Raw genomic sequence first — 18,627 nt, 5'->3', positions numbered from 1 at the left:
TTTATGTTTGAATAAATATTAATTTTATTATAATATATTTTCTCTTCAAAGATTCAGTTTCCTTATTCAAGTAATACACTCTTTTATTGATGTTGCTACGTGAACTCATAACACCCACATATTTCCACATCATCGATACGTCACATCGCCACGACTCATACGTCGAAAGTTATCCACAGAGGCTCGTCGAACTGGCCGCGAAGCTTCTCCCCGACGTGGGGCCCCAGCGAAAGGGACCCCAGCGATGGTACATCGCCACCCGAGTGCCACGTTGGCGTCCCGTTCTCGTAGCAGTTATAGGTGAGGCGCGTGAGCCCGGTCCCGTCGAGTCGGCACGCGTACAGGTCCCCGTAGGGCTGGAAGTGGTTCGGCAACGAGACTGGCTCGGCCGTGACGGCGCCAAGGTTGGCCGCGAATACAAGCCACCGCGAGTCCGGGCTGAAGCACACGTGGTTGAGCCTCTCCCTCCCCACCTCCGCTGACCCCGGCGGCCCTGCCACGTGCACCCGCCGCAGCCCCGTCCCGTCCGGCCGCACCAGGTAGATGCCGAAGACGTCCGGGTTGGATGGGTCGTGCCGGTTCGAGGAGAACGCAATCAGCTCGCCGTCCGGCGACCATACCGGCATCGTGTCGATCCACTCCCCCTCCGTCAGCCTCCGCACTCCGCCGCCGCTGGTCTCCCCCTCGACGGCGTCCACGATGTAGAGGTTCTTGTGGCCGGACCGCCCCGAGCGGAAGACGAGGTAGCGCCCGTCGGGGGAGCACGCCGCGAACGCGTTGTTGCCGGCGTCGGCGCGGGTTAGCACCTTCATCTCTGTCTTCACCTCCTCGTCCCTGCTGCCGTCCAGGTCGGCGGGATCGAAGGTGACCCGAGCGATCTGGACCGTCGCCTTGGCGGAGTCGAAGATGGGGCCGATGGAGGTGAAGATGACCCCATTCTCCGTCGGACTCCACGCTGTATAGAACGCCGACGGCTCCTTCAGCAGCGTCCACCGCTTGAAGCCGTCCGACCGGATCACCATCAGGCCCGGCGAGGTGAGGAAGTCGCCGTTCATGGTTATGAAGCGGCCGCCGGGGGAGAAAGATGGGAAGGTCCCGTGGAGGCGTTGCATCCGAAGGCCGCTCACCGGCGAGCGCACTGGCTGGAGGTGGGGCACGATGGAGTCCCCTGGGGCGAATTCCCCCCGGAAGCGGTGGTACCCCAGGTGGCCCGAGTCCGGCGAGAAGAAGGGGTTGTAGTGGTGGAGAGAAGGATTGATCCGCTCGGTTACGGGGAGAAACTTATCGGATTCGAGGTCGAAGATCTCGATCTGCCGATAACTCGAGCCCTTTCTCCGCGTGGCCACCGCTATCCGCTTGCCGTCGTGCGCCGCCGCGGGGGTGAACGCGTGCAGCCCTGCCGGGGTGATTCTGCGGGCTGCATCGGGGCCACCGGCGTTGTCGAGCTCCGCGGTGAGGTCCGACCTGAATATGCTCCACCACCCGTCGTTGGCCTTGCGGTGGAAGAACAAAGTGGACTCACCGGCCCACGCCGGCCACCCGCCGCCGCTGCAGATCACGGAGCGGCGGGAGGGGTCGGAGGCGCGGAAGACGACAACCTCGGTAGCGAGCTCGTGGAAATCGCCCTTCCACGGTGCCGAGCCGTAGGAGGCGACGGCGACGAGCTCGCCGGAGCAGGACACCGCGGGGCTCATGTCGGCGAAGCCGGGTGGGGTGAGCCGTGCCGTCTCACCGGAATCGAGCCGGGCAGAGTATACCGCGCACCAGCTCCTGAACGGCTCGGCGGGCCGCTCGTGGGCCGAGACGAAGAAGACCCGGCCATTCCTGACGGTGGGGCGGTCGTGGAACAGGCTGTCGGAGAAGGCGGGGAGCGGGACGGGCGCCGGGTCGCGGGAACTGGACCGGAAGAGCCGGGCCGAGCCGGTCCGCTCGGAGACGAAGGCGATGGAGTCGCCCTCGTCGACGAACTGGGCGTTGAAATTGACAGAGGTGCCGTCGGTGTGGCGGTGCTCCGTCAGTTGGGCGGCGGGGTCGTCGAGGTCGGCGGAGACCGGGACGGAGAAGACGTCGAAGCCGTAGTGGGGCAATCCGACGGTGGTGAAGACGATGGTACCTTGGGGCTCCATGAGACGAACGGACGGTAGAGTTCAGTCGGTCACGAGTGACTGAAGCGAAGTGGGTTACGCGGCGATCGTGACTTAGCCGTGCTGATTGTATAGGGCGCGAAGGCGGGGTCGTCCCGGGATGGGTTGCGTCCTGTGATGGATTTCCTCCCGTGGAATGATGCCACGTGTCGTTACGATGGGGGTTCCGTCGGGGATTAGTGTCTCATATTTTTGACTCGATGAGTCTTATGGATGCGGTTGCGACGTCGTGACAAATAAACGTCAGGGATTTATTCCATGCACACGACGCGTTCACACGACATCGTGTGAACGCAAGGAACGAAGGAATCCCAACCCGCCCGTCCACGGAATTTAGACAAAACCAATAAACAATAAACAGAAAACAAATATATATATATATATCAATCTACACTTAGATGAGTCTAAATGCACATAATTAAACGAGTTAGTTTACATGCACATAATTCAAGTTAACATAATACGTAACATTTAAACAACTCATCAAACGTATATAAATAATTAAACAGGGCTTATCTAACATGAAAAATAATAACTGTGGGGCATGTTAACTAATAGAAATAATAATAATGCTGACAACTCACCTGGCAAGGTCATAATTATTATTATTATATTTTCTCATTTTATATTGTTTGATGTACAAATATATTGTGATGTTCATGTGTAATAAGAATCGGATCATGATAAGATCACGATAATAAGATTGATTTATCTTTAAACGCATACTCTAAATAATCATGTTCATAAGTTACTCGAGAGACATCGAGATAACTAAACAGATTGGTGTATTATATATTCGTCCATATAATGGTGGTAATTGATCTCATGGCTGCTCATGTGGGGACACTAGGGCTATAGTGCAAGTGCTCATTGAAGAATGAGTTCACTGATTAATCTGCTTACGGAATGCTAGATGGTTGATAATACTTCATTATCAAACATCGATTTTGTCATCCTAGTGGTGCACTTGGTCCCTAGACTTAGAGACCAAGAATGTCTTATATGAGTACTCCACTCTTTGATATCAAACTTATAGGTTTGAAAGTTCTTGATCTAGCACAACCAACCAAGAGTAGCAATCAACCTTATGAGGGCTATTGAACGTCAATAGATGATTATCTACTCTCGGTATCACGAGAGGAATATCTCATATGTTTTTGCTTAGGCAAACCCTTAGCCAAGGTCATTCGGATTGAGAGAAAAAAAGTTCTGAGGGAGAATCTGATTAAAGCGAAACTCGAGGAGAAACCATATGGGTCGGATAGCACCATAACCAATATATCGTCTTTGGGATATTAGATGAATAAGAGACTATAATTATATAGTAACTAAGGACATATATGTCCAATTGATTGGATTCCCTTGTATTATTTGGGGATTGTAGCATAGTAGCCTAGTACATTCGTAGTGGATGAGTCGAGTGAATTATTATGAAGATAATAATTCACTGAGCTAAAATGAGTTATGACATGTATGACTCACGACTAGCTCGATATTGGACCTAGAGAGTCACACGCATATGATATGTGTTGTGACGAATAGAGGTTTGGATATGAGATATCCGTCGAAGACCCTATCGTATTAGATATCCAATAAGTCCTTGAATTATTGGATCCTGGGATCCAATAAGAGCAAATGAGAGATTATTGGATAGATATCCATTAATCTAAGAGACTTAGGTAGTTGGATGGAGATCCAATACCCAATAAAGCAGGATCCATTATGATTAAGTTGATAGGGGGCCTCTATAAATATGAGAGAACCAAATAAATGGTCATAAGTTGAGCTTCTTGGTTGCCATCTTATATTCTTCTCTCCCGTTCTCCTCCTTAGATAACAAGTACGGAGATTTGGGCAGCGATTCGAGGAGCATCTTCGCAGCCCCTACCGTGTGGATCACTACTATAGATGAGAACACTTGACCTCCATCATCCTCTCCCATAGATATGTAGGAATTTAGAGATATACGGTCTCCCTAGGTAATACAACAATCTCATACGTAATTTTTAGTTTTGTGGGTTTTTGCGTACCAATCTTCGCAAGACGATGAACACCTTTTGGGAAATTTAATATTTGTTTTTATGTTCTTCCATTAAGCATGTGATATCGCCCTTAGATTTTCCTACAAAAACAACCTCTCGAAGCAAAAAGGGGCATGCAAGAATAGATGGAGAAGAAACAACCTCCTGAGCGAAAGGAGGAGGCTAGAGCAAACAAAAAAAGAGCAAACCTCCATAAAGCAGAGAGGGGAGGAATGAACAAAATCGCCATCGTAGAACCCTAGACCCGCTATGACAAGCAAACATAAGCCGATATAGCAGGCTAGCAAAAGTCGCTATGATGAAGGAACAAAGATCGCCACGAACAAAGCCCGTGAAACTAGACTTGCAACTTAAACACTCAGCACACTGAAACAAGACATACAAACTACAAAACCCAACCTCGATAGGACAACGTGCCTCGAAACCCCCTACTAGAGCCCCGAAGCACACCTTCCGAGGGGGACGAATGATAGGGAAAATAATGATGCTGCCAACTCACCCGACCACCAAGGCAATTACATGAGCGGAAGGGCCCACAATCTCCCTCTATAACAGACGATGAGATCTTAATTCGCCGCCCCCTACCCATCTTAGAAAAGGCCAACAATTAGGTCCATCTCTCTCTTCCCTTTGCTAAAGTCATCTACTACAAGCAAGTTGATGTTTCCTTCACTAACCACGGTTTCGAGAAGGCCTGCACGCCCGACGCCAAAGAGCATTAATCCCTGGCGAGATATGGCTCAGTTTCCCTCACTCTTTTTACCATACAACTAGCTTAGGAGACTATCCCCTAACAGGCTCAAAACCCTAACAAACGACACTCTTATGGTTGTCATTTCCTTATGCCGCCAATAAAGGGGCGTGCTTATCAACCATCATCATTAATGAGCCCCCGAGCGACGTAAAGAGCACCCTAACTCGTCATTGGCCTCACGCCACCATCCGTATATGTATAAAAGCCAGCCCCCAAACCTAAAGGGGGCAAACGGAATCCAACTAAACTCTACTGAACTCTTCTCTACTCCCCGACTAACTTAATCATCGAGAGGGTTGAGTCGGGACATCCTCCAACGTTGACCGCTTGTGCAAGGGTCTCGACGAAGCTAAGACATGCCTCGGGGCGACACTGAATCCATCTCGGCAAGGAAGTCGTTCCTCGAGACGACCTTAAATCAACCTCTGCAAATAAGCAGCACCTTGGGATCTTGCCTCCTGGCTTGACTACCCGCTCGGATCATCCCCACGTGACCTCCGTGGACCTCTTGGATGGACTTGTATTTTCGGAATCGAACCAAACCGTATTGACTTTGTTGTCAGGACAACAAAGTAACAAAGAAAAAAATTTATTAATAAAAAAATCGAACATTTAATATCGCCATGATTAAACTAAAGAAATGTTGAAGTAGGAAATTAAGAGATAAATCCTCTCTCTCTCTCTCTCTCTCTATATATATATATATATATATATCAATGATGTTTATGATGCCACTGAATTGGTCGTATAAAATCATTCGGATCGTGTCGGGTGATTGAATTGAGATCCGATTCCTAACCGGGCCGGATCCGTTAACTATCGTGCCCTAACTGAAGCATCCGACCCGGCCAAAATCGACGAGTCCTCCGCTTATTGCAGCTGATGCACCCGTCGCCTCCAATCTAGCAGAACAGAATGCCCTCTTTCTCTTCGCGTCTGCAGCTGTCGCACCTCTTCCTCCGCCGCCGCCTCCTTCGCCCTCCGCCCTGGCTCCTGGGCTGGACAGCCTCGATCTCGAGCCTCAAGGTCGCGTGGCGCAAGGACCCCCTGCTGGACTCCGCCATCGACCGGGACAAGCAGTGGCGGCTCATCTCCCGCGTGGTCCGCGAGGTTCTCAACGAGCCCGGCCAGACCATCCCCCTCCGATACCTCGAGAAGCGCCGCGAGCGCCTCCGCCTCCCCGTCCATGTCAAGACCTTCCTCGCCCGCTATCCCAACCTGTTCGACCTCCACCTGGCCCCCATCAAGCCCCGCCAGGCTCCCGTCCCCTTCCTCCGTCCCTCCCCCTGCCTTCGTTCCTTCCTCGACCTCGATGCCCGCCTCCGATCCCTCCACGAGCCCCTCGCCCTCGCGAAGCTCTGCAAGCTCCTCATGATGTCCCGCCACCGCGCCCTCCCCGCCGAGAAGCTCCTCAACGCTAAGCGCGACTTCGGCCTCCCCGATGATTTACTCTGCTCCCTCGTCCCCCGTCACCCCCACCTCCTCCGTCTCGTCCATGCGACGGGCGATAGGCCTTTCCTCGAACTCGTCTCCTGGGAAGACGACTACGCGAAATCCGTCATCGAGCGGCGGGCGGAGGAGGAGGCGCGGCTCACTGGGGTCCTTATGCGCCCCAACTTCGACGTCCGCCTTCCACCCGGCTTCTTCCTTAGAAAGGAGATGCGCGAGTGGACCAGGGACTGGCTGGAGCTGCCCTACGTGTCGCCCTACGCCGACACGTCCGGGCTGCACCCGGCCTCGCCGGAGATGGAGAAGCGCTCTGTCGGGGTGCTCCACGAGGTGCTCTCTCTCACGCTGCACAAGCGGATGGCCGTGCCCATTATCGGTAAGTTCTCCGAGGAATTCCGTCTCTCCAATGCGTTCGCCAACGCCTTCACGCGGCACCCAGGGATCTTCTACGTCTCCCTCAAGGGCGGGATCAAGACGGCGATGCTGAGGGAGGCCTACGAACGCGGGAACCTCGTGGATCGGGATCCCCTGCTGGAGATAAAGGATCGGTTCGTGGAAATCTTGGATGAGGGGCACAAAGTATATCTGGATAGGATAAATACCAAGAGGGAGGCGATGCAGAAGGACTTGGAATTGATGGCGAGCAAGAATGCCGAGCTGCCAGAGGATGAGGAAGAGAGTGCCGAAACCGAACAACCACTGTAAAGGTATTTGGTTCAACCTCAGCAAGATGCAGTTTTGACACAGCATCTGTACAATAGCTCGGCATTTGCATGCTGAGCTATCTTGTCAGAGAAAGATAGAATTCCTTGCAGATGAAACAATCAAGGATCCAAGAACTGGTTGGTATTGTTAGCCATTGGTATAGATTGATCATTGTGAGAAGGTCAAACTTCAGTTCAATAAGGAGAGTTTAGGGAAGAAGAGAAAGGATTTTGTTCATATTGCAGCCTAGAAGATTGCCTTCTTATATTCATATGGGAAACTTGTGGCAATTCAATTCCATTTCTATGAGAAGAGACTTCTGTAAGTCACCTACTATTTATCCTTTTTGTTATCTTCCATGGAAATTGGAGCTTGTGATCTCTCAAACATTTGTCTTTGATTGCAAAAATAATCAGCAAATTGTTAACTTGCTGTCTCAATTAACCAGTTTCATGATTCCTACCTTAGACAATAATCAAGTAATATGTTTTTTCTTTCAGTATCTGAAGGATCATTGGGCAAATAGCCTACCTTGCGAACGGGGCAAATAGCTTACCTTGCGAGCAGTATATTTGGTTTTTTTTGCAGATTAATTGATATTGTTGTCAGTCACCTAGAATCTGGACATTCTACACCTGGAAAATGTGTTGTAAGTAGATCTTTTGCAATTTTTTTTCCAGAACTTGAATCATTGTTGTGGTTGCTGCCACAGTATCAAAAAATACCATTGCATAAAGATTTATGGGGTTAAAATTCAAGTCATATTGTTTAGTAGAGACTCCGATGATGCTGTTGCTTTGCTTCTCTTTGAAACATGTCTGTGGGCATTAGGGTAGAGGTGTCTTGCATATTTATGCTTTATGATATAACTTATAAGTACCAGATGCTGCAACTAGAACTTTGATGCTATCATAAAGTACTTGTTGTATACCATCCTAAGAATCATAAATGTGGAGGATGCATCAGAGATAAGCCAAAGAGTGACATGGTAATGTGAAAATAATGAATTTCCTAGGAGTGAGTTTGATGTGTTCTCTGAAGAAACACATCGCAAAGTGATCAGACAGACTTAAGTGAGATCCAGTGGTTCTTGATAAACACTCGTTGTAAACATAATAATCAGTTGATTCTAATGATTTTGTGAAATTTATCATTACACTTTTGCTGTTAGCTGGTCTCAGTAAATTTGAAGACCAGAAATAGTTCAGTAATCATTGAAGCAATCTAAGAACAGTCATGTATTGTTGTTAGCGACTTCTTCTAGCAAAATAGCTGAAACAGACATACAAGTATGATAATCCAGGAGTATGTTTAAGTTTATCGGACAACCACTTGCATTATCATTTCCTGTAAATATATAATGTCCAAGTGCAAATGAGAATGAAGATTTAAGTTAGGTTCTGCTCAAGCCAAATTTAAGTTCTGCATTTTGTATTGCAATTTAAGTTTGGGCAATCTAAATTTAGCTTAGATGTGATGAGAACTCTCTAGTGATGGGTAAATGAGTGAGATAATCTCTAGAATTGATGTGCCTACCAATGACACAAATAAGCTGAATAGCTGATAGATCCCAACACGGCAACTCCTAAAAGAACATTCAGTATCATAAATGAATTTTTTTCTTAAGCAGTTTAGGTGGCCATTTCTTCTGTAATGAATCGATATGTTCCCCTGTTCTCAGGACTGATCTGATTAGCAGCCAGTACCGGTACTTGAGATGGAAATATGCAATTGCCATTAACCTGTTTGTTTGTGTGGAAAATGAACATTGTTCTTATTTGTGAAGCTGAATCATTAGCATTTCCATTATTGGATGGAAAGCATGGAAAGATTATTTACCTTTGACACTTGATCACAAGTTTTTTGTAGTAAGCTGTCTTTCAAATAACCATCATATGTTCTATTGATTACCTATCCTGAGATTTAGGTTCTCAGGAACAGACTGATTGCACAAACAAAACTGAAATACCAGATACTGCAGAAAGATGGTGAAAGGAGGTGGACAGTATTGTTAGCATCAGATATTGCAGAAAAAAAGAGAAGCATTAGTGTTGTCAGAAGGTTGATTATGGTTGCTTTCCCTTTCCTTGCTTTTCATCAAGAAGCAATTTTGAGTAGAGTATCAGTAAATTGGTTTCCTGCTGAGCAATCTACTGCTGTTGGTTCTTCTGTGATATTTTCATTTTCATTAGCACATTGAACCATCTTTTTGTTTGATGATGTAGTTATCCTGATGAGGAAATGCACGTTGGATCAAAATTAAAGTAAGGAGTTATTCCGTAGGGTGGTCATGCAGAATGGTCGATCATTACTTGATCACATCGATATTTGTTGAATCATTGAGCATTATGGTCATAGAATTATGGTCATAGAGTGTTGCTGTTGTTCGTTCATCACCCAATCGTCCTCCATGAAATTTTGATGTCTTCTTAGGTTGCTTACTGCTTGCATCATCGATCTTTTTTTTTCCAAGAAAATAAACTATAATACAACCATCTTCTCTCCTATTAGAGGAGACCAAAATCTTTAATTCTGTAGAAACATCAGTCCCATCTGTTCGTGCATAATTCGTCAATCAACATGTAAACATCAGTCCTATTTATTATTTATTATTTTAATAACATCTTAATTTTTGATATCGTGTTAAATTAATTATAATAATGAGACTTGGGACAAACACAAGAAGAAGAGGGACATAAGTGCCATGAAGGTAATTTTGTGAGCTCACATTGGGTGATGTTTAATCTTTAAAATGATATGATAGGGATCAACACTTTTATATTTTTAATTGCTTAACAAAAAAAAAAATCCTAGATTGCTCACTCCATGGATTCTCAAATCTATTATTTATTTCCTTTTGATACTCTTTAATATCTCATATCTTAAATATGGGAAAGAATATGAATGGCATTAACTTTATTCCATTATTGCTAACCAATATGGTTTTAGTAAGCTTTTCTAGTGCTACATATGTTTCTCGCTTTTATTAACTATAATCTGACTATTCCTAAACAGAAAATTTTTGTGTCTGCTATCAGACACAAATAGTAAAACAAAAGTTACTTTATTTAAGAATTGATGTGGAATGAGTAGATAGATTTTTATTTATATGTAAATGATGATCATTTTATTTATAAATTTTATCTTTTTAAGCTAATTAGTTGTGTGTTTTTTTTTTATTTTTTACCTATTCAAATGCAGGGAAAAATATATTATTATTATTATTATTTTCTTTTGCTTTTTCGACGCCGTAGTCAAACGTTGCACGCCACGCGAGCGGCGAAGCAACGAATCAGATGCGTGGAAATTGGCGCGGGGTCCACACGACATACACGCGTTTCGCTGGCTTTTGTACGTACCGCCGCTCGGTCCCAAGTCAAACCAACGACGATGGATGTGGCGGACGCGTGGCAAATCAGGCACCGTAGATCTAGCGGACGAGGACACGATAACAGCTGAGCCCCTTCGTCGGTGACTTGGTCGGCTCTAAGTTGGACTGCCCGAGTCTGACAGCGATGCCACGTGCTGCTATTCCGCACCACCAACTCCAACTTTGATTCGCCGGTGAGGGTACCGTCCCCCCCGGTTCAGGAAAGGATATTGGAACCGAACCACCGGTTGGTCTCATAATACGAATATATTAAACATGATAAATATATAATTATTATAAATAATTATGTTTTATGTTAGCTAAAGTCTTATATTCATCAGCTAAGTTGATCAAATTTATAAAAAAATAAAAATTGATGCTAATGATCAAGTTAATTAACGATATTCGATTTGGTTCGATTTATTATAATCAGATTAGATCGACCCGAACCGAACCGAGTCGGACCGGCGCGGTGGGGGCGCGAGCACACCGGCGGTCACGGTCGTGAGTAAATAAATGGAGCGATACGACAGCCGAGGTCGAACAAATTCCGCTGACCGCTTCCAAGCTGCGCCGCTGCAGCTATCCTGCGCAAACGCCGCCGTCCACCGGATCCCGTCGGCCGGCGCACGAGATCGCTCTTCGCTCTCCGAGTTCCACTCGAGGTTGGGGTGTTACCTTGTTTCGTTTTGGTGGAATTCCACTCTTCGAGTTCGGTCTCTGAGTGATTCCACTCTGGGTTTCGGCCGATCCGTACGAAATCCGTCTTCCGATGGTCCCGATCTTTCGAATACGATTTGGTTTTGGGGAACTCCTGGGATCTTGTTTTTCTCCCATCGGTTCGGCTCGATTTGGATTTCCATCCCTCGATGTTTACTCTTTTGGGCGTTGGATAATGAGTTGATCGGAAGAAGGAAGTGGCAGAACTCTGGTCAGAGATTCAACTCTAGGAAAAGAATTGGGGAAAACCACGATAACAACTGCCCTGTGTGCACCGGACACCATCTTCCTTTCGGGATCCGACTTCTTGTCGCAATTGCTTAATTACGTTACTATTGATGAGTATTAGGAATATTGTAATGAGATAAAGGGAATACCTTTTCAGTATGGGGATATATTAATTATGGATTTTCTTAAAGTTTTCTTATCATTTGTACACATATATATATATATACAATTGTCTGATTTGTTGTTTACCCTACTAAGAGGATGAGGAGGCAGTAGTAGTGTGAAGTGAGTTTTAGTTCATTATCAACCACGACCACGACCTCTTCTAACACAATTGAAGGTGATGTAGGACCTATAGTTAGCAAATTCGAGTGTTTTTGGCATTCATATGTGTTATATATGCCACATTAGAAAGTGGGGAACTGTGACACTCGCACTAGCTCATCCTTTAAGATCATTCGAGTGTTTTTGGCATTCATTAGCAAGTGGGGAATTGTGACACTCGCGCTAGCTCATCCTTTAAGATAATTATAGAACACCGGAACAACAACAGGCTGTAATATATCAGTTAGATGACTGAGAATACATCTTTTTGATCTGGTATAAGTTCAGTTAGTAGTTTGTTTTATGTTTTTGCTTAATTGGCACAGGCAGAAGTTACTAGATAAAAGACTGAGGAGTTCCCACATGGCCTTCTTTCCCAATTCTTCGATTATCCCATTTTGTTTCTTTCACCAACATATTCGATCTTCCTCAGGCCATAGTTTGTTGACGTCTTTGCCATCGCTGGTTTCTTCAACTTGGTATTTGACCTGAAATGGTTGGAAGCACACTTGGATAGAATGAAAATCAAATGTATAGTTGTGAATAATACCTTTGTGATTCTGATTCTTTAAGATTCTTAGAGTTTTTAGTTTTAAAATGTTGTCTAACTTATTGTCCTTCATTCAACTATTTGTCTAAAATTTGTATCGGTTACATTTCCTGTCGAGAAATCTTTGGCTACAGGTTTTTTATTTCGTGGATTTTCCCTTTAACATATATGCATAATCAGACTATCATTTTATTAGGTTCAGAGAAAATTTCTTTACCTCCACAATATTTTTCAAGTATTATTATTAAATAAACCTTAGAAGCTAGACATAATAAAAGATTGAAATGAGCATGAGATGATGCTGACAATCAGGTTGTTACCATTAATTTACATCTCATACTAGCCGAAAAAACATATAAGACCACATTTTTCTTGGGGGTATGGAGTCAGTTCATGTAAGCATGTTATGATCTTCATAGAAAATTAAGGTAGCAATCTAATGGGGGCTTAAGGAAAATAAATACTGAGCTGAGTTGACACAGAATTTACTGTAAGATTACTGCAGGTTATCAATAAACAAGCAAGTATGTGCTTTCCACTTTTTTTTTTGTGCATTATCCATAAACATGTATTTTGTGATACAACCATTTTGGATATCATTTCAATCTCCTTTTAGTTGTTTAGGCTATTATGTGGCTGGGACATAGCTGGCTTGGAATCTCAATAACTTAGATGTCATTGGAGCTTGAAAGAAACAGTTTAAATGTAAGCGAAAACATATAGAAATAAATGCAATTGCATGAAATGATGATTTCGAGAACATAAATCTATTTCTTTCCACCAAGAGCTATAACATTTGCTTGATGTTCACCCTATTAAATTATGTTGTAACCAGAAACTAATTACGTATATTTGTTGTTTCACACAATTATTGTAACATCCCAATTAGTCCCACATCGGATGTGGGCAAAATTAAGATTGACTTATAAGGGTCTAATCGGTGTACTAGTATTAACTTCTGCTTAAGCATTTTAGTTAGTGGTTTGGATCAAACGAAGTTGATAGGTCAGTTAGCTCATTAAGTTTGAGCCGTAACATTTGGTATCAGAGTCGACATGATGAAGACTACCCGTGGATGGAGTCAAAGGGGATGATATATAATAATTAACTACATATGAAATAAAAATAAAACTTTGGGGTTTGGATAATACAATCCCTTCTTTTGTCTTGCAGTCTCATTAACTATGGTCTTAAGGTTTGGGCTCAACTTCGGAATCTAGGCAGTTGCCTTGGTCCTATATAAGCATTTCTTATCTCCTTTTTATAAACCAACGGAGCAGTGAGAGACAATATCGCCATGTCTACTATAATTTTGATTACTTGTTGAATTTTGTTTCTACATGCTTAATACAGATGATTTGCGCTCTGACTTAATTGTTTTATGTGAGTTACTGCCAACATAAAAGACAAGTGATGTATCTTTTCAATTAGCAGGTTTTTTAAAGTAACAAGTCCATTTGGATTGGTTGAAGTGCATTAGGGCAAAAAAAATAATGTCTTGCTTTGGGTGCTGTGAAGAGGATGATATTCATCGAACTACCGCCAGTGGTGGTCCCTATGTGACAAGCAATTCAACAGGTAAAGACACTTTAAATAGTTACTAATATTTGTTACTTTGAATTATATTCCAATGCAAACTTAATATTTACTTAATGCAATCATATAACTATTCCATTTTTCTCAGCATGTGTTAACTTATCTATTCTGAATTTGAACATGTTCCAGGAAACGATGGAGCATTTCATGCTGCAAACCCTCCTTCTAAAGGTGCTCAAACTGTTAAACCTCAGCCTATCGCAGTCCCAGCAATTCCCGTAGAGGAAATAAAGGAAGTCACAAAGAATTTTGGGGATGAAGCTTTAATTGGGGAGGGTTCATTTGGCAGAGTGTATTTTGGTATTCTTAAAAATGGCAGAAGCACAGCTATAAAGAAGTTGGACTCAAGCAAGCAGCCAGACCAAGAATTTTTAGCACAGGTACAGTTATTGTTCCTACTACTTCTAGACTTTTTCAGGTTGGATTTCCATGCTCATATGAAGAATTTTACAGGTTTCCATGGTGTCAAGGCTGAAGCATGAGCATGTTGTAGAGTTGGTTGGTTACTGTATCGAAGGAAATCTCCGCCTACTAGCATATGAGTTCGCTACCATGGGATCTCTTCATGACATTCTTCATGGTATGAGCTTTATACAGGATGTAATTTCTCAGTATTTTCAAGTTTGAAGCTTGAGGTGATTCATTGTTATGGTATATACCTCTATGGAAAGACTAATTCATTTGGATCCACATGAGGTTCCAACTCCATTGCATTGTCAGAACTTATGCTGCATATTTGAAGCAAGTTGAGCTCCTCTCATCGCACAACCCTCTTCTTGCTGCGCCCCCCCTTTATCCTCAGCCCATTGATACAAAATATAGGACTAGTGCAAACTGTTCATCATGAAAGAAAAGATTCATCAAATCAAGATCACTAACTAATACTAATATAAATACAATAGGAAAAACTGCCTTTTTACTGTATCTTTATGGTCCCATTGTAACTGTGGGGCTTATCAGGGGCACACTTTACCACTGAGCTAATAGCCCATCATGCGGGCATCCCTGTTGGCAACATGCAATTCCAAAACTCATTCCTCTCTTTCCTTCTACATCTTCATGTTGTGACACAGGAGGGGTATGGGGAGTTACCATATGTTTTTGTGGGAACTGTAGGCAAATCATAAGAGTAATGCCAATCAAATAAAACATAGCATGCTTCTCATTGTTATTAGATTTATAGTATGCAAAGCAGCCTAATTTCACAGGACACTATGATGCATGTGCTTTCCTTTTGTTTTCAAGAACATGGTTTGCCCAGTTTTGTTTTCTTTTCTTTTAGGAAGATAACAAGATATTTTTCTTATATATGCAGCTAAGTCCCACCAGCATGTCAGTTCATGAACTAAATTGCAGCTAAATGTCAGCTATTGTCCTTGTTAATTATCATTTACATTAGCTTTTACTATATATAAACAACATTATATTTATGACCATCAGAATTGTTCGAGTTATTTAGTAGCACTGGGGGAAAAGGGTTTATATGAGGTCTTAGAGAACACTGACAGTTGCATTGCTGGTGTATGAAATCACAGTTATTCTATATGTGATTGATTCATTTTTGTTATGCAACTATTTTACAGTTTGCCTGTTTTTTGAGTATGTAATTCACTTTCTCATGATTGTGTTGGTTTCTTAAGCTGCTCCTTTATCATGTGTTGTGCTATAAGTATAATATCTCTTTGTTATGCTTTCATAGTAAGTGCTGAAGCAATGATTTGTTGTAAATTACTAGTATGACTCATTTGTGTTTTCTTTATTCTTTTTTTTTTGTGAGTACAAGCAATGAATCATATGATCATGTACAGGGAGAAAAGGAGTTAAAGGAGCACAACCAGGTCCAGTGTTGTCATGGCAACAGAGAGTCAAGATTGCTGTAGGAGCAGCAAAAGGACTTGAATACCTTCATGAGAAAGCTCAACCTCATATTATTCATCGTGACATAAAGTCCAGCAATGTTCTACTCTTTGATGATGATGTTGCAAAGATAGCAGACTTTGACCTATCAAATCAAGCTCCTGACATGGCTGCTCGTCTTCATTCTACTAGAGTTCTGGGGACATTTGGTTATCATGCACCAGAGTGAGTTCTTTGATTTTGTGGGTCATACACATTGATCATTGTTTTAGTACTATGCATATGAATTTTCGTCCTAGAAAAAACTAAAGCACAGATGTATGTGAATTGAATGACATAAATTTGGATTCATATGCTTTGTTGCAATCAGAACGCTATTGATTTAAGCCGGTTACTGGAGATTGCAGGTATGCGATGACCGGTCAACTTAGCTCCAAGAGTGATGTATACAGCTTAGGTGTTGTCTTATTGGAGCTCTTGACTGGCCGCAAACCTGTGGATCATACATTACCAAGAGGACAACAAAGTCTTGTGACTTGGGTAAAGTGACAACTTTTTTTTTCCTTTTCTTGTATCTGATACTATCGGTTGAGTGATATTATAAAAATAAATGAGATTGCTTCTCTTTTTTATTTTCATCATTGAAATGATTGATAACAGTCTATATCTTATCAAATTGGTATATTGAAAATGTACAGGCAACACCAAGACTCAGTGAAGACAAGGTAAGGCAATGTATTGACTCAAGACTAGGCGGAGATTTTCCTCCCAAAGCAGTTGCAAAGGTAATTATGGTCGAATTTGTTTGGGGCTTACTTTTGTGGTTTACTTTTTACTATACTGAATAATCCTTCCTCTGGTTATAATGTTTTCCTAACATTACCTTAGTCACAAAGTCTATGTTAAATTTTGGCACTTGATGTGTCGGGACTGCCCCAATCATATGCTTCATTAGTTATGCCATCTGCAATCTGTTGGAAGTTTCAAATCAGTCAACTAGCTTGAAAAGGTACTATGCGCATAAAATGACACTGCAACTTGATTGAATGCTAACCAAGAAAGACTATCAAAATCTTGGCAAAGATTGTATCAGGAAGTTAGATCCCATTTCATTTTGTGTGACCGCATCAGATGTGACCTGTGAAAGATTAATCCTTACACTGAATCTTGTAATTTTGATGATGTTTTTATTAATTTTCGCTTGTAAGTCTTCCTTCTTTTGTGACCAGTTTGCTGCGGTGGCTGCCTTGTGTGTGCAATATGAAGCCGATTTCCGCCCGAACATGAGTATCGTAGTCAAGGCGCTACAACCCTTGCTGAACACTCGGTCTGGCCACCCTGGCGAAGCCCTGGGATCATGAAACCTCTTTCACGGGGCTTGTCCTGTGTCACTTTGATGCAGTGCTGTAGATTACATGCCCTTGTATTGGATGAATCAAATTATTTTGGAACCTAAATTATGTTATGAATTCCCTTTTGTAATTAGAGAGATTTGTCAATGTCAGCTTGTGGTTTGTCTCCAAAATTTCAACTTGTAACAATCAGTGATACATTCTTCTACGATTATGCGATGGTTCCTCCATATCTGTGAATAGTTTTGGAGAAAGCTGCATTGAATGATTGGTTCTTAATTAGCTGGAAAATGGTAAGCATATTTAGGATTCTGCAGCTGCTCTTCCTATTCCTGGTATGATTCAATGAGGTAATCAGGGTCAGACAAGAGCTTGATGGTTCAGCTGTTTCCAACGTCTTGGATTCCACATTTTCTTCTCCATTCTTTCCTTTCTTGAGTGCTTGGCTCTATATATATATATATATATATATTGATGGCCATCTGATCAAGCTATATAAAAGACACCAACGATCCTGACCACTTCAAGCTCTATTGTTGGCTTTCCGAAGACACGCTCAGGGAAGCCTTAGGGATGACGAACCTGCAAGCTTAGAGCAAGGGATTTAAGATGCAAACTCTTTTGGTAGTGACGTTGAAAAAGAAAACAAATCAAAGAAGTTTCAATCCTATCTGATATGGTATATTTTGGCAACCTGAACACGTCACAACCGACACAGCACGCCAAGTCAGAGTCCTGCGCCACATGTCCCGTCCCGGGGGCTCGGGGCGGTGCCGTCTGACGCACCATCTTGTCGGAGGGGCCACCGCCAGGTACCATCCAGAAGACCATTTTGCAGGAGGGCTACCACTCATCGACAGTGAGGGACTCGACACGGAAGCACGACTCGCCCAGCACCAAGGAGTCACCAATCAATCCCGACCCCGACCAACGCCAACCAGCACTCCTTCCCGAGAGCTCGAGTACCTCATCATCCGAATCACCCCGCAAAAAGCTCCCGATATCGACCTGTGGACCTAGCCGTGCTAACTCCCCAGCCACGACACATTTGTTCACCAACACTATCGAAACAATAAATAGCAATCGGAAGACAATTGCAAGTTTGAAAGGAGCGTCTCTCGATCCATAGTCCAAAAGCAATCTCTCAAACATCAAACACTTGTTGTTAAAGAGAAAGAATAGCTAACCTGTTTCAACTTGCAATATTCAACACTAACACATAAATATGGCTCATCTTCTCTTATTTGTATGCAAGTCTCTCAATATTCATATTTACATACAAAATCATTTTATTTGCATAACATTGTCTGGATAACAAATTACACATGAGAAATATCATTTCACCAACCACTAAGTTCACAATATCCAATCAAGAAAAAGCTTGGATTTTTCCTTAACGCAAAAGAGTGTGAAACTTAAGTTTTTCTTACCCAGTAAAAAAAGAAAAAATAAATTAGAATTTAATCATGTCTGATGCATCCAACTCCATTCGCATCACCGCGAACCAAATGTGAAACTTCAGTTGAATAACCACTT

The 18,627-nt window shown here is 43.2% G+C and overlaps 3 protein-coding genes across 3 annotated transcripts; 2 read left to right on the top strand and 1 right to left on the bottom strand.

Moving 5' to 3' along the window:
- LOC135652806 (uncharacterized) lies at positions 1 to 2,200 on the bottom strand. Its single transcript, XM_065174053.1, has one exon. The coding sequence runs from the start codon at positions 2,124 to 2,126 to the stop codon at positions 156 to 158; it is 1,971 nt and encodes a 656-aa protein (XP_065030125.1). The 5' UTR covers positions 2,127 to 2,200; the 3' UTR covers positions 1 to 155.
- Positions 2,201 to 5,825: 3,625 nt separating this feature from the next.
- LOC135581808 (protein WHAT'S THIS FACTOR 1, chloroplastic-like) lies at positions 5,826 to 7,852 on the top strand. Its single transcript, XM_065172923.1, has 2 exons — positions 5,826 to 7,415; positions 7,595 to 7,852. Exon 1 carries the CDS (start codon positions 5,856 to 5,858, stop codon positions 7,092 to 7,094), a length of 1,239 nt encoding a protein of 412 aa, XP_065028995.1. The 5' UTR covers positions 5,826 to 5,855; the 3' UTR covers positions 7,095 to 7,415; positions 7,595 to 7,852.
- A 3,149-nt stretch (positions 7,853 to 11,001) lies between these two features.
- LOC135653242 (pto-interacting protein 1-like) lies at positions 11,002 to 17,321 on the top strand. Its single transcript, XM_065175008.1, has 8 exons — positions 11,002 to 11,129; positions 13,721 to 13,864; positions 14,012 to 14,262; positions 14,336 to 14,462; positions 15,691 to 15,964; positions 16,147 to 16,279; positions 16,438 to 16,524; positions 16,969 to 17,321. Exons 2-8 carry the CDS (start codon positions 13,780 to 13,782, stop codon positions 17,098 to 17,100), a joined length of 1,089 nt encoding a protein of 362 aa, XP_065031080.1. The 5' UTR covers positions 11,002 to 11,129; positions 13,721 to 13,779; the 3' UTR covers positions 17,101 to 17,321.
- The last annotated feature ends 1,306 nt before the right edge of the window (positions 17,322 to 18,627 follow it).

The sequence above is a fragment of the Musa acuminata genome, chromosome BXJ3-11 (assembly GCF_036884655.1).
Source record: "Musa acuminata AAA Group cultivar baxijiao chromosome BXJ3-11, Cavendish_Baxijiao_AAA, whole genome shotgun sequence".
Classification (NCBI taxonomy): domain Eukaryota; kingdom Viridiplantae; phylum Streptophyta; class Magnoliopsida; order Zingiberales; family Musaceae; genus Musa; species Musa acuminata.
The sequence above is the reverse complement of the archived record's forward strand: the minus strand, read 5'-3'. Positions and strand labels throughout refer to the sequence as shown.